The sequence below is a fragment of the Micropterus salmoides genome, unplaced genomic scaffold (assembly GCF_014851395.1).
Source record: "Micropterus salmoides isolate LMB-PRFRI ecotype aquatic unplaced genomic scaffold, ASM1485139v1 Ms_hic_scaffold_12, whole genome shotgun sequence".
In the NCBI taxonomy this organism is placed as follows: Eukaryota; Metazoa; Chordata; class Actinopteri; order Centrarchiformes; family Centrarchidae; genus Micropterus; species Micropterus salmoides.
Genome location: NW_024040263.1, coordinates 17,399,051 through 17,411,493, shown reverse-complemented (window position 1 = coordinate 17,411,493; position 12,443 = coordinate 17,399,051). Strand labels below are relative to the sequence as shown.

At 39.4% G+C, this 12,443-nt stretch overlaps 1 protein-coding gene across 1 annotated transcript in view; it reads left to right on the top strand.

Moving 5' to 3' along the window:
* usp43a (ubiquitin specific peptidase 43a) overlaps positions 1–12,443 on the top strand; it is a 146,711-nt gene that overhangs the window by 35,280 nt on the left and 98,988 nt on the right. The window contains exon 3 of the mRNA XM_038713771.1: positions 4,732–4,835. Within this exon, the coding sequence (XP_038569699.1) occupies positions 4,732–4,835 (104 nt within the window). The remainder of the gene's footprint in view (positions 1–4,731; positions 4,836–12,443) is intronic.

The following is a 12,443-nucleotide window of genomic DNA, read 5'->3' as shown; positions in this document are numbered from 1 at the left end:
GTATGGCTCCTTATTTATCTTAAAGTATAAGGTAGAAAGTAAAAATACTCCTGCACACACAGAAATACACTGCATAATTACTTTTCAACATTTCATGTGAAACATGTTGGGAGTATTTTCACTTTTTAACTTATCCTAGACTGATGTTCTTTAGCAAGAGTTCAGCTTTAATGTTTCATGTTTTATCTGTGGTATACGATTAGCTTTTCAGTAAGACAGCGAGTGCTAATATATATAGAATTTATTACAATGTGAACCATAAACCATTTTTTTTAAATGGACCTACAACACAAATATGGACAATATTTAAAACTCGAAGTAAACAGAAAGAGAGAACGCCTTTCCACGTCAGTCCACGCCAACGGATACAGACTTCCACGACAATAACAAGGCTTCCAGGTCTCTGCAGCTCTGGCACCAGGTGGAACTTCTGATCCACAGTGTGACTCTGGGTGGTGGAAGATGTGTAATAAATGCTTCAGGTGATGAAAAATATAAAGTAAACAATACAAAGGAGTCTTTAATAAATAGAATATTGTGGTGAAGTAGTTTTCCAACGTAATTCAATTCAAAAAGTGAATCTGATATATTCTAGATTCATTACACAAAGTGAAGCATTTCAAATCCTTTTAGTTTTCATCTTGATTACGGTTTACAGCTCATGGAAATAAAAACTCCAGTATCTGAAAATGTATAAACATTTTAGAATAAAAATATGTTTCTGTATTATAAATCATACATAAATGTCAACTGGAGAAGAGCTCTCTAATCAGCTAATTACCTCAAAACACCTGCAAAGGTTTCTGAAGCCTGTAATCTCTGTCTGGTTCTGATGCTCACAATTAACTTTTCCTCAGTATTCTAATTTTTTGAGATGCTCTTCTAAAAGATGCCTCAGTGTTTTCATGTTGACAGCACTATTATGTCACATAAGTGGGAGAAATGGAACAAGGGAGACTCTTTAAATGTTTTTGTGTTGTCCTTTTAAGACAAGACAATTTTATATCAGCTGTCAAATGTCCAGTAGCCAAGTTGTTCTAGTAATGTTACTTACAGTTAAATCAGGCGTGGAGGCATCAGATACTCAACAAGAATCTTGTGACCAATAAAAAAAGTACCTTTCTCTCTCAAGTGTCCTATTCCAGACAATAATCCCACACAGCCCTGCCAACAGCAGCAACGTTACTCAAAATAGCGGTGTGGGGAATTAATTAACGTGATAACAGCCATGGCTAACGTTTTACAAGTTATACAGCTTCCATCATGTAACTAAGGACTCTACTGCTAGCTTATTACGTTTATTACAAGTAACATACTGAGGTGATGTCCAAATAAACGACTCGCAACTAACGTTATGTAAAAGGGTTAACTGATTTGCTTCAAATTGTTCGTTTGAACTGTAAGTAATCATTAATTAATAACTGATTCATAGTTAACTGTTAACGTTGGTCTCAACAAAATCTAACGTTAGTGCTGCAAAATAACGTTACCCCATTAATATATTAAAAAGCATTTAAAACCTTGTGAAGTATAATGTCAATAACAGATATGGGAGTTTTTTTTTAATATATTCCGGTTTCTTACCTTGATGAGCTGACGACCATAAACTGGTAACAAAACGGCCACAGGTTCCAACCTCCACCGTACAGCACCGGGGGTTTAGAAGCTACCTCTGCTAACGCAGAGTAGCATATAGCATTAGCTCCTTAGCATGAGCTAACTCGGTCATGTTGAGCTAGGTGGGAGTGGTTTCAGCAACACGTCACCTCAGCTACACCCACGACCTGCCTCTTTGCCCATTTATGGTTATCCGGGAGTGACGCGCGTTGACGTGGTGCCAAGATGGCGACGGCCTGCTCCGCCCAATTTGGGCTTCAGAACTGCTCTTCAGAAACCAACGGGTGACGTCACAGATACTACGTCCATTTTTATACATTGAAGCATAAACATGTATTCACTTTCCCACCATTCATGACATTGCTTTCCTTCTGCATCAATTTTTCTCGTCCTGGACATTTAGGGATTGTTTGTAAACATTTCTCATCTCCACGGAAAACTACCGTAGTGGGTGTGGAAACATCACAATCTAGTGGCGGGATGCCGTCACTTCTTGGGTCACAAAATCAACATGCATTGTGGGAGATGTAATTTAGGGTGCAGATGTTACTTTCGGTTGTTCGATAGGCCGCGTCATTAACAAGCCCACAAGCGTAGGGATAACGGATCGCGGGTGGAAAAATGCAGAAAAAGGACGAGTTCTGTGTCTTTTAATGTCAGGGTTAGACTTTATAAAACGTGCTGCTGATGGAGAAAGTGGAGTAGACGGGAGGGGGGAGACAGAGAGGGGCGGGGCACGCCGATGTGTTTGCCTGAGGTGTAGGCTTCTTGTGTAGCAATCTGAGTGTGGGGAGAAGATAATTCTGAGGAAGGTCCGAAGCATATTCAAAATGTATAGGCCTAATAATTATGTTCCTGGTGATTAAAACCTGCTGGTTTGTTTGCTTGTGTGTTAAATCAGTCTTTACCACTGACAGCTTACATATCAATTATATAAAATAATGATGAAGCAATCTGTTGATGTTTCCTCAACTTGTAGTTGTCCATCTTTTATTCATCAGTCTCATTATTTTATATATATATTTACCGTTGATACTGATGAGGTTTCATAACTACACATAAAAAATGTTATGGGTAGGCTAATCTATGATTATTTTATGTGTCTCTGAAAAAAAGAATATGGGCCAATATATTGGAATTTCAAATTTTAGAATCCTCAAATATTTACATTGGTGTTGGTCTAAAACTGTCCTGTATCGGTCAGGTTATACTTTGATGTCACTCTGCCCTTCTGCTGAGTCCAACACAGCATGTATCACGGCCTTTTTGTTTAGTCAGCAGATATTCATGTGATGCTGAGGACGGTTGGCAGTCGCAAATATTTCTGACTCCAATCTGTGTTGACTGTTTCACCGTGTAGCCTACAACTTTACTTACAATTTACCTTTCCTTATCTACCAGACAGATTAAATCCCTCCCAACTCTAACAACTTGTGAATCACCTGTTTCTGAACTGGTGATGTGTAGAGTTTCTCTTCTGTTCTCTTTGACTCTTTCTCTCTCCACATACATCTCTGTGTCTCTGTCTGATCATTTGGCTGTTTATTTCAGATGTAAATGTTATTGAGCAAAAATGCTGTTTCACCCCTCTTACTCCTTTCTCAAGACTGACACCTCACCTCATTACTGCAGATTTTGTTCAGTACATTATTTCTAAATACTGCAGGCAAGTCCAAGAGGTTGAGCCATTCTTTTCTCTTCCATTTGCCCATATCTGCAATTGAGTCAGGTTAAAGCTACTATTCACCACCAGCAGCTGCAGGTAGTGAAGAAGTTGAACTGTGGATGGAGTGCTCGCTGGCTCATGTTAGAGAGTTAAGCATAATCTTGTTCTATGCAACAAAAGGGTTTCTTTTGCCATATATTTTGTCATATATCTGATGCCTGATATTAATTTCGGCAAACAGAGTAAATACATGGGAAACAGTTCTTCCATGCAGCCTCAATTTGTAATTTTCATTGTAAAATAGAATATTTCCTACTACAGCTCTAATTTATTTATTAGGCGGCATGTAGAAAACTAGCGTTCAAAGTGTCTTACTTAATCTCATTCTGAAGACGATAATGTGTGTGTGTGTATAATCTGTCTGCAAATCTAGATTTTATGTTTTTAACTGAATCCTGCTTGCAAATGAATGACTATAGCCAGCTAGCTGAACTGTGTCTGCCTCAATATGATTGTTTTAGTCAAGATTCTGTTGGGCCCCATTTGATCTCTGTTTTCAACAGCTCCCTATCTACTGGTTGTGTCCCTGATTATTTTAAAATGGCTTGCGTGAACCCACTTTTAAAGAAACCTGGTTTAGTTCCCTCCCTCCCACATAATTTTAGACCAATTTCAAAACTGCCTTTTATTGCAAAGATTCTAGAAAGAATTGTGTCCAAACAGCTGCTCACTGTACTGGAAAATAACAAATTATTTGAAAAGTTTCAGTCTGGTTTTAGGAAGTACCACAGCACTGAGACTGCCCTGCTTAAAGTCACCAATGACCTTTTAATGTCTGCTGATGAAGGTATGTGCTCAGTCCTGGTACTCCTGGACCTTAGCGCTGCTTTTGACACCATTGATCACAACATCATGTTAGACAGATTGAGGCACTGGGTGGGGATCTCTGGTACTGCCCTAGAATGGTTTTCATCCTACCTGTCAAATAGAAAGTTTTGCGTGTCTGTAAACAACTATGTCTCCTCGTTCTGTCCAGTTAAATATGGTGTGCCTCAGGGGTCGGTCTTAGGACCCATTTTGTTTTCCTTGTATCTGCTTCCCCGTGGACATATTATTCATAAACATGGCATTTCTTTTCATATTTATGTTGATGACACACAAATATACTTGCCTGTCAGATCCACAGACCCTGGAATGCTGAGTTCACTTAACAACTGCCTTTGTGAAGTTAAAAAATGGATGTCAAATAATTTCCTCCAGCTGAACTCAGACAAAACAGAAATCCTGGTCATTGGGTCCCAGCAGATGGCAAATCAAATACTGCCATATGTGTATGTATGTATGTGTGTGTGTGTGTATATATATATATATATATATATATATGAAGTAAATATGTCCACTGAAGTAGTTATTTGTCTCCTTCTGTCCGTCTTTCTTTTTATCTGCAGGGACCCAGTTCATTGGAGGATCCTTCAAGTCCCAGTTCAGCCAGCACACAGCAGCCTCAAAACAGACACAGTTTTGTCCAGGAACACTTCCAGGCTCAGTACAGGTGAGAAGCACAGGCATGAGCCGCATGCTCAGATATTTCAAAAGCTTTGTTTTTCGTTCTTCTCATTTGTTGGCTTTTAAGTTCCAGATGACGTCAAATCTTTGTAACCTTTAGGAATTCAAGATGGCCACAACACGACTGAACACACAATAAGCTCAAGTGTGGTTAAGTAGATTCTGTAGAGAAGTCGTTAGCGTAGAAGAAACTTTTAAGTTTAGTTAAAACAAGGAGATTGTTTCAGGTCTGTGTATGCTGACAATGGAGTAAGGCCAGATCTTTTTGGATTAAGACTCCCATGACGAATCATTATGACTCATAGATGGATCCCATTCATAACACTTGCAATGTTGAGTATTCATTAAATTCTTTGGGAGAACGCGTTTCTAAACTTGAGCACCGTTTCATCTTAAATGAGAATGCTTAAGAGGCAGACAAAGTTGAGGACTTGGAGAACTGAAGCCAATTCTCAAATCCTTGATTTTTATGGGTTCCTGAGTTTGCAAAGGGATCTTTTCAGTTTGTCCTTATTGCTCAAATCAGTTACCTGGCCCTTATTCTTCATATTACTCACTAAGATGCTCTGATCAGCTCTTTTTTATGGTCCCTTTTTTTCTAAGGAAATGAAAGAGATTTAAAAAATCTTACGCTTAGGGCTCTTTCCAACTGGAATCATTTACCTGTACAAATTTGTTTTATGTATTCATATGGCTTATTTAAAAATGTTTTATTCTCTTGTTTTAAAACAGATTGCAAGTGTCTTTAGCAATGCAATCACCAACTTTTTAACTCGTTATGTTATTTATTTTTTACTTTATGTTATTAAGCAGTCTTATTTTATATTTTGCATTGTTGTGTTGATTTGTATTGTTTTACTGTTTGTCCTTGTGTGTTTGTTTTGGGGTTTATTCTGATATAAATTAGCATATAACCTTTCCTTTTCCTTAAGATTTTAGTAAGAAGTAGGACGAAAAAACATTTTGGAAACTATCTTTGGTCCCTTATCAATTATGCAGAATGGATTCCACTGGGCACTACAGCATATAGTATCTAATATCCTGAGGTTGTGTTTGAATAAAAAGAGTGTAATACATTTCATTAAAAAGAACAGGCATTCAGCACAGGTTAGAATGCTTGTCCTCTCCAGCAGATAAGAATCAGTAGCTCGAGAAAGTGGGTCAGTCAGACCTGTGAAGGATTCAGGGAATTCATCTTCAAAACTGGCTTCTGACTGTACTTCCTTCATTCACAGTGGAAAGCTAAAAACGGAGGTTCTCTGGTTTATTAGACCTTTCAGTGGAACTGACTCTACACCTTTCTGTAACCATATTGGACTGCGTACATTTACTCTTACTTTCACCTTTCACTTGATTCCTGAACAAATGTAAATAAGGCGATATAGTTTGAAGACAACAACAGACTTGTTTCATTTTAGACTTTGTTGTTGTGATCTGATGACATGACTAACTTGGACATAGCAGAGGAGAAAAAGATTTTAGAACTTTTAAGGAAACACTTATGTAGAAAAAAAATGACCTAGGAGGAAGGCTGAAGTCAGAATTTGTCCCTGGTGAGAATCATTTCAGCTCTTTGTTACCCAGCCTGACTAAAGCTTGTGTGTAGCTTTTATGTATCAGGCTGAGGTGCACTGTCATCAGCAGTTAGGACAGAATGGAACATTTCCACATCTAGCAAAATAACAAGCCAGACAGTACAGATAACGTCTTTTGTGGAATGAAACATTTTACCTTGGAGAGGTAACATTTCATCTTTTTGGCAGGGACTTGCTGAACACTCCCTTCTGCAATGTAGCAGAACAAAGTGCCACCTAATTCAGACACAGCAGTGTTTCCTACTTCTACGAGGAAAATAAACAGTTTGTCCGTGCAAACGTTTGTATTGAACGCCTATGTGCTAATTAGTCCAGGATGGGTATAACAGTCACTGTGCAACACAGGTCACTAATGTTTGATATGGAAATACTTTTAGATTGACTATTAATGACGGTGGTTAATCCATACTGTATCAGATTAAATAAGGTAACTATTCTGACTGGCTTTGTCTTGTTAGTGTTGTGCAGCTCCAAAATGTTGTTTGCTTCGGAACTTAGTCCAGTCCACAAAGTCATTTAGAAAACAGACAGACATTTGCTCGTTTAAGCTTCTTAAATGTGAAAAAACAATAAACATGCAAACAAAAAATAAAATAAAAATGCCTTTCTTTTTCATAGATGCTGGTAATCTGAATATATATTTGGTTTTGGGGCTGTTTGTTGTATAAAACAAGACATTTTTCACTATTTTCAGTTTTTTCTTTTAGATAAAATGATTAATCAAGAAAATAATTATCAGGTTCATCAGTAATAAAAATAAAACTACCAGGCATTAATTACGTAGCTTTAAATACAGATAAACAGAAAACATTTATGACTTCAGAGGAAATCACAAACTGTGATTGATTCAACAGTTCTCCTGGGATCATTTTGAGATATTTAGCAGTATTGTTGAAAGATCAACTGGGGTGTTTTGGGCAGCTGCAACCGACTTCTCATCCATTTTTCAGTTTTCAGGCAGAATTATTGTTTGTGAAATGTAATCCGAGTGGTGAATCAGTTGGGAATGAAGGGAGCTGGATGGATTGATCAGCTGTTGACAGCTGATGACAACTCATCGAGGTTGACAACCTTGTTGACGGATTCTCTGGGTGCTCAGCCCTGCGGGAAACGAATGGACTTTTGGCAATTCAGTTCAATATGGTCTCTAGTCAGATTGTCAGAGTACACATTTGCCCTCATCACCACCCTGCTGTGAGAAGGTCGACCCTACTGTTTGTGAAATTAGGAGTTTAAACCAGGCAGTAAATGGGCAAAGGTTTATTTTTGTGTGGGCTTAGAGGAGAAACACGCCTGAACTTAAACATACATGACTTTTGAACATGAATTTTGAGCATGAATAAGTTAACAAGTTACCCATTAACAAAGTGAGTGTGCTTCTCCAAGATGTTTAGTCCACATACTGAATAGAAATTACTTTACACTCGGAAATGGGACATGAATTTAGTCAAATGTCTCTGGCTGAGAGGTGATCATGTTGCTTTCAGTCTGAATACAGGGACAGAATCACAGCCGCCCCGGAGATTAGTCCTGCCATATTTTATGCAACATGCACAGTCGCCACAGCAGATTAGTGTGTGAGCCAATAAATAAAAAGGTCAACCTCTAGCACTTGTACAGTATTGACCAGTATACTCAGGGTTAACCAGCCATTCATTCGTGAGATTATCCCATTCCGTCTTCGGCGGATGATGGATTGAACGGTTAGAGCGGGACTGTATCCATGCGGGGCCTGGACTCCCGTGATGCTCTCAGCCTGACTAATTTAAAACGGCTTGCACGAAATCTATTCATGGAGTCGGTCGAAGAAGAGACAATGACTCTGAGGGGTGAAGATGTTTGTTTAAGGTCTCCTTCAGTCCCTTTTTTCCATTCTCTCTCACACTACACACACACACACACACACACACACACACACACACACACAATGTCAGCCACTGCTTGCTCCACATGAAGCTCCAGCACATAGATATACTATATGTTGTATAGTGTATGAAGTCAAAATTCCCCATCATGGTCTTTATTAAATTTTAAAGAACACCCAAAATCAATGTCTTATGAATTAGTTGAAAGATGATGTTTGAAGTCAAGATCGCTTCATAAAAAAGCTAACAATAAGGGACCCTACACACCGTAATTACTCCTTTCATCCACACCCCATCTTTAAGTAGAAGTGCAGTAACAGCTTATTATTACAGCCGTTTTCTCCCGCTGTATCCATCAGTTATCACCAGTTGTAACATCCCGGCTAACAAGCTTATCATGTAACTGCAAACCTTAAAATACGGGACTGTGGCATTCACCTGAGGGGATATGAGTAAGATGTGTATAAATATATAGAGAGGAAGATAGTTGAAGGAAATAAAGAGCAGAAGATGTGATTTTTCACTCCAGGGTACCTCTTCAGCGTGGCTGTGTGGGCGTGTGTTGCTGGATGTGATGGTTTAAAGAACAGATGTGACAGACAGTGCATGGCATTTCTCCTATTTGTTATGACATTGCTAATGGCAATTACTGTCCTTATCAATCAGTTAATGTGAATACGTTTACAGTTGCATAGGGCTGTAACTATTAATCGGTTGAGTAAATCTTTTTGATTTAACAGAATTTTTTTAAAAATTCTCACATTTGAGGTATAAAATACAGTGTCCGCATTTATGCTTGACAAATGACTTAAAACAATTAAAGAGGTGGTATTATGGTTTATTGAGTTATTTATCTTTTTTGTGCATGTAATAGGTTTGCAAAGTGAAAAAGCCCAAAGTCCACCCCAAAGGGAGTTCGCATCTCCCACAGAAAACACTGCTCTGAACTGCCTGAAAACAGCTCGTTTGTAGTCCAGCCTTTACTTCCCTTTCTTGTGACGTCACAATGAAAATACGTGTCATAATGCTCGCTGAGCGACTACTCCGACACGCCCTCAAAAACACCTGTGGAAAAACACTGAGCTGCAGCACACCTCTCCTCTCCCTTCCAAACACTAGCTACCCTCCAGGCAGTCAATGGACATGAAGTGGTTACTGTGATGTAGAGACAGAGCTCAGTTAAAACTTTATGGATGAAAAATACTTTTGTTACAGATTAATAACTCACCACTCTGAAACTCTTGCTCCAGTCCAAATTGCCAAGCTGGTCGGCAACATGTAGCCTACAGCTGAATCGAAACTGTTTACCATCTTTTCGCTGACCCGCCTTTCTCTGCTTCTGATTGGCTAGTAGTCCTTAACTAGGAACTGCGCATGTGCATCTCCCAACAAAGATCATTTAGAGACAACACACAGGGTGAAAAGAGGAGGTGCAGCAATGTGCAGTATGACAAAAAATATGGTGTTTTTTGAAAATTAAACCATGTAAACCTGTTCTGGTACAACCCCTAGATTTTGAACCTGAAAATGAGCATAATACCACCTCTTTAATAAATAATTATCATATTTGTTGCCAGTTGGCATTCTGTCAATTGACTGCTGTTAATTGATTGGTTAATCTTTTTTCTGCCCTAGTTTTGTACTTACAGTATATTTTTCATACTCTTTAATATTATAAAGAATACGGTCTAGACCTGCTAGACCTATAGGAAAAGTGTCCTGAGATAACTTCTGTTACGATTTGGCGCTACATAAGGAGCTGAGGTGGAGCAGGTGAACAGTTTCAGGTTCCTGGGAATCAACATCACAAAGCACCTGACATCTCCACGCTGGTGAAGAAAGCTCTAAGACGTATTGTATTTCTTAAGGAAGCTTAAGAAGGCCAAATTCCCAAGTTTTTGTCAGCTTTTACAGAGGAGCATTAGAAAGCTGAAACTGACTGAAAACATCACTAACTGGCATGGGATGTGCCCGGCCCATGGCCGGAGGGCTCTGCAGTGGGTGATTAAAACTGCTCAGAAGATCATTGGTACCCATCTCCTGAACATCTGTGATATCGGTGAGGTGAGGTGCCTACGCAGAGCCCAGAGGATACCAAAGGACCGTACCCACCCAGCCACAGCCTGTTCACCCTGCTGCCTTGTGAGAAGAGATATAGAAGTTTCAGCCGCCATACCACCAAACTGCAGAGCAGCTTTTTTTACCCAAGCTATCAGACTCTTATTCTAATTCATATCTCTAATTCATCCTCAGCACTGCTCCATTGAATATAGTTAATTTCTGTTTACTATTATTATTATTATTATTATTATTATTATTATATTGTCTGCTGCTTAGCAGAAAGGAGTTACCAGCTCATTTTCACTCTATAACCTGTTGCAATGTGACAAATAAATCTACCTTGTACATAAGTACAATTCAATTGAACTGTACTGTTCCTGTTATGCATGCGCTCAAACTTTCGTGATTCATTATGATAGCTTTACTCATGCATTTCTGCTTAATACTGTTTGTCCCAGTATTTATATAGGTTGACATGTTAGCCCTGCTCCTGTTTATATCCTCTTTTCTTGCTGATGCCACTAGGATCATTAATTTTAATCTTAATGTATCTTACACTACATAATATTGTTAGATTAGATTAGATAGATTTCAAACTCAATATTCTCCATGGTGACTCACTCTCATTTAATAAATAGTAGACGAAGATACCGGGATGGTCAGGAATTTGTTTTCTGCTCTGTGCTTCATCAGGCCTCTTCAGTGTAAATATGCTTTATATCCCTTTGTATCCTCGTCTCATTAGTCTGTCTCAGTCTGAGCTGGTTTCAGTCTGCTGAGTCAGTCTTCATCTGCTCTCCTTTTTCACGCTTTTCCTCTTCTCCTCCTCTTTACTTTGTGTTATCACTTGGGGACTGGAGTCACTTTGCCTCTAAATGCAAACTAACAAAAGAGCAATCACTCCCCCTCGATCTCGCAGTGTCTTAGTTTTGTGTCTTTGTCTCTGGCTGCGTCTTCGTCTGTCTGCGTCTCTCTCTCTCGCCCTCTCTCTTCTCTCTCTGTCTGTATCACTTGGTTGATCTCTCTTTCTTCCCGCTGCTTCCTTCCTGATTCTTTTTATATCTCAGAGTAGGTCCTCAGAGGCATTCAGTGGAGTTGTCTGATCTGAATAAATGTTTGCGATTAGAGCCAGGGCTGTCTTGTGGTTTGGATCTGCCATTGTGGGAGTTGGTACTCAAGTCACTCCGTTGTGCCGCGGCATTTAAATCAGTCACCGCCCCCCCCCCACTTCCCTTCTCGTTTGTCACTCTCAGTTTGTGGCATCTATTTTTAATGGCCTGGTAGACGTGTGGAAAGCCCCAGCCTCTTTCTTTCAGAATAAACAAGATAGTTGAGGATGGTTACTTTTTTCCTATCACAGTAGCTTTTATTTGGATGCAGATTTGATGTGAAAACGTTATGGATATTATGCAGTTTGTATAATAAATGTTGTCAGATAGAAACTCCACTTTCTATGATTTCCAAGTTATGACTTTGAAGACTCAACACTTCATAAAAGAGTGCAACTTTCTCATCTTCAAAGATGCTCCGCAGGGGCTCCACTTTCCCCCAAAGATACATCCGTGTTGGGATGTGATTGACCTCTCTGAGGCACCCATCTGGTCAATCCACGGCACACAGCTGAGTGGCTGCTGAAAATGTGGCCACACGTTGACCTTCCTTACTTTGATTTTGACGCTCTCACCACCCACAGTGCTTTCTTCGAGCCCACCTCACACCACTCACCCTCCCGCTGATACCACCCAGCAGCCTGCAGTACCAAACTTTGAAGTGGGTGCTAGCCAGTTAGTGCGGGGCATTATCACATGTAAGTAACTCTTTGATCAAAAACAAAAGTCATCTGTGCAGAGTCATTTGCCGCCTCAGTCTGAGTTATACAGTTGGTTACGGTAAGACATGCCAGCAAGTACATGTATCCTCTTTACTACCAGAGTTTAAAATGACCACTGGACTGGCTGGTCATTTAAAATTTACCACTTAACAAACACCATTACTGTTCGATTTAACTCTGGTCTTCAGAATGTAGTCAGGATATAATTCGCAGAGATTTTCTGCAAGAGGTGCAGTAGCTAC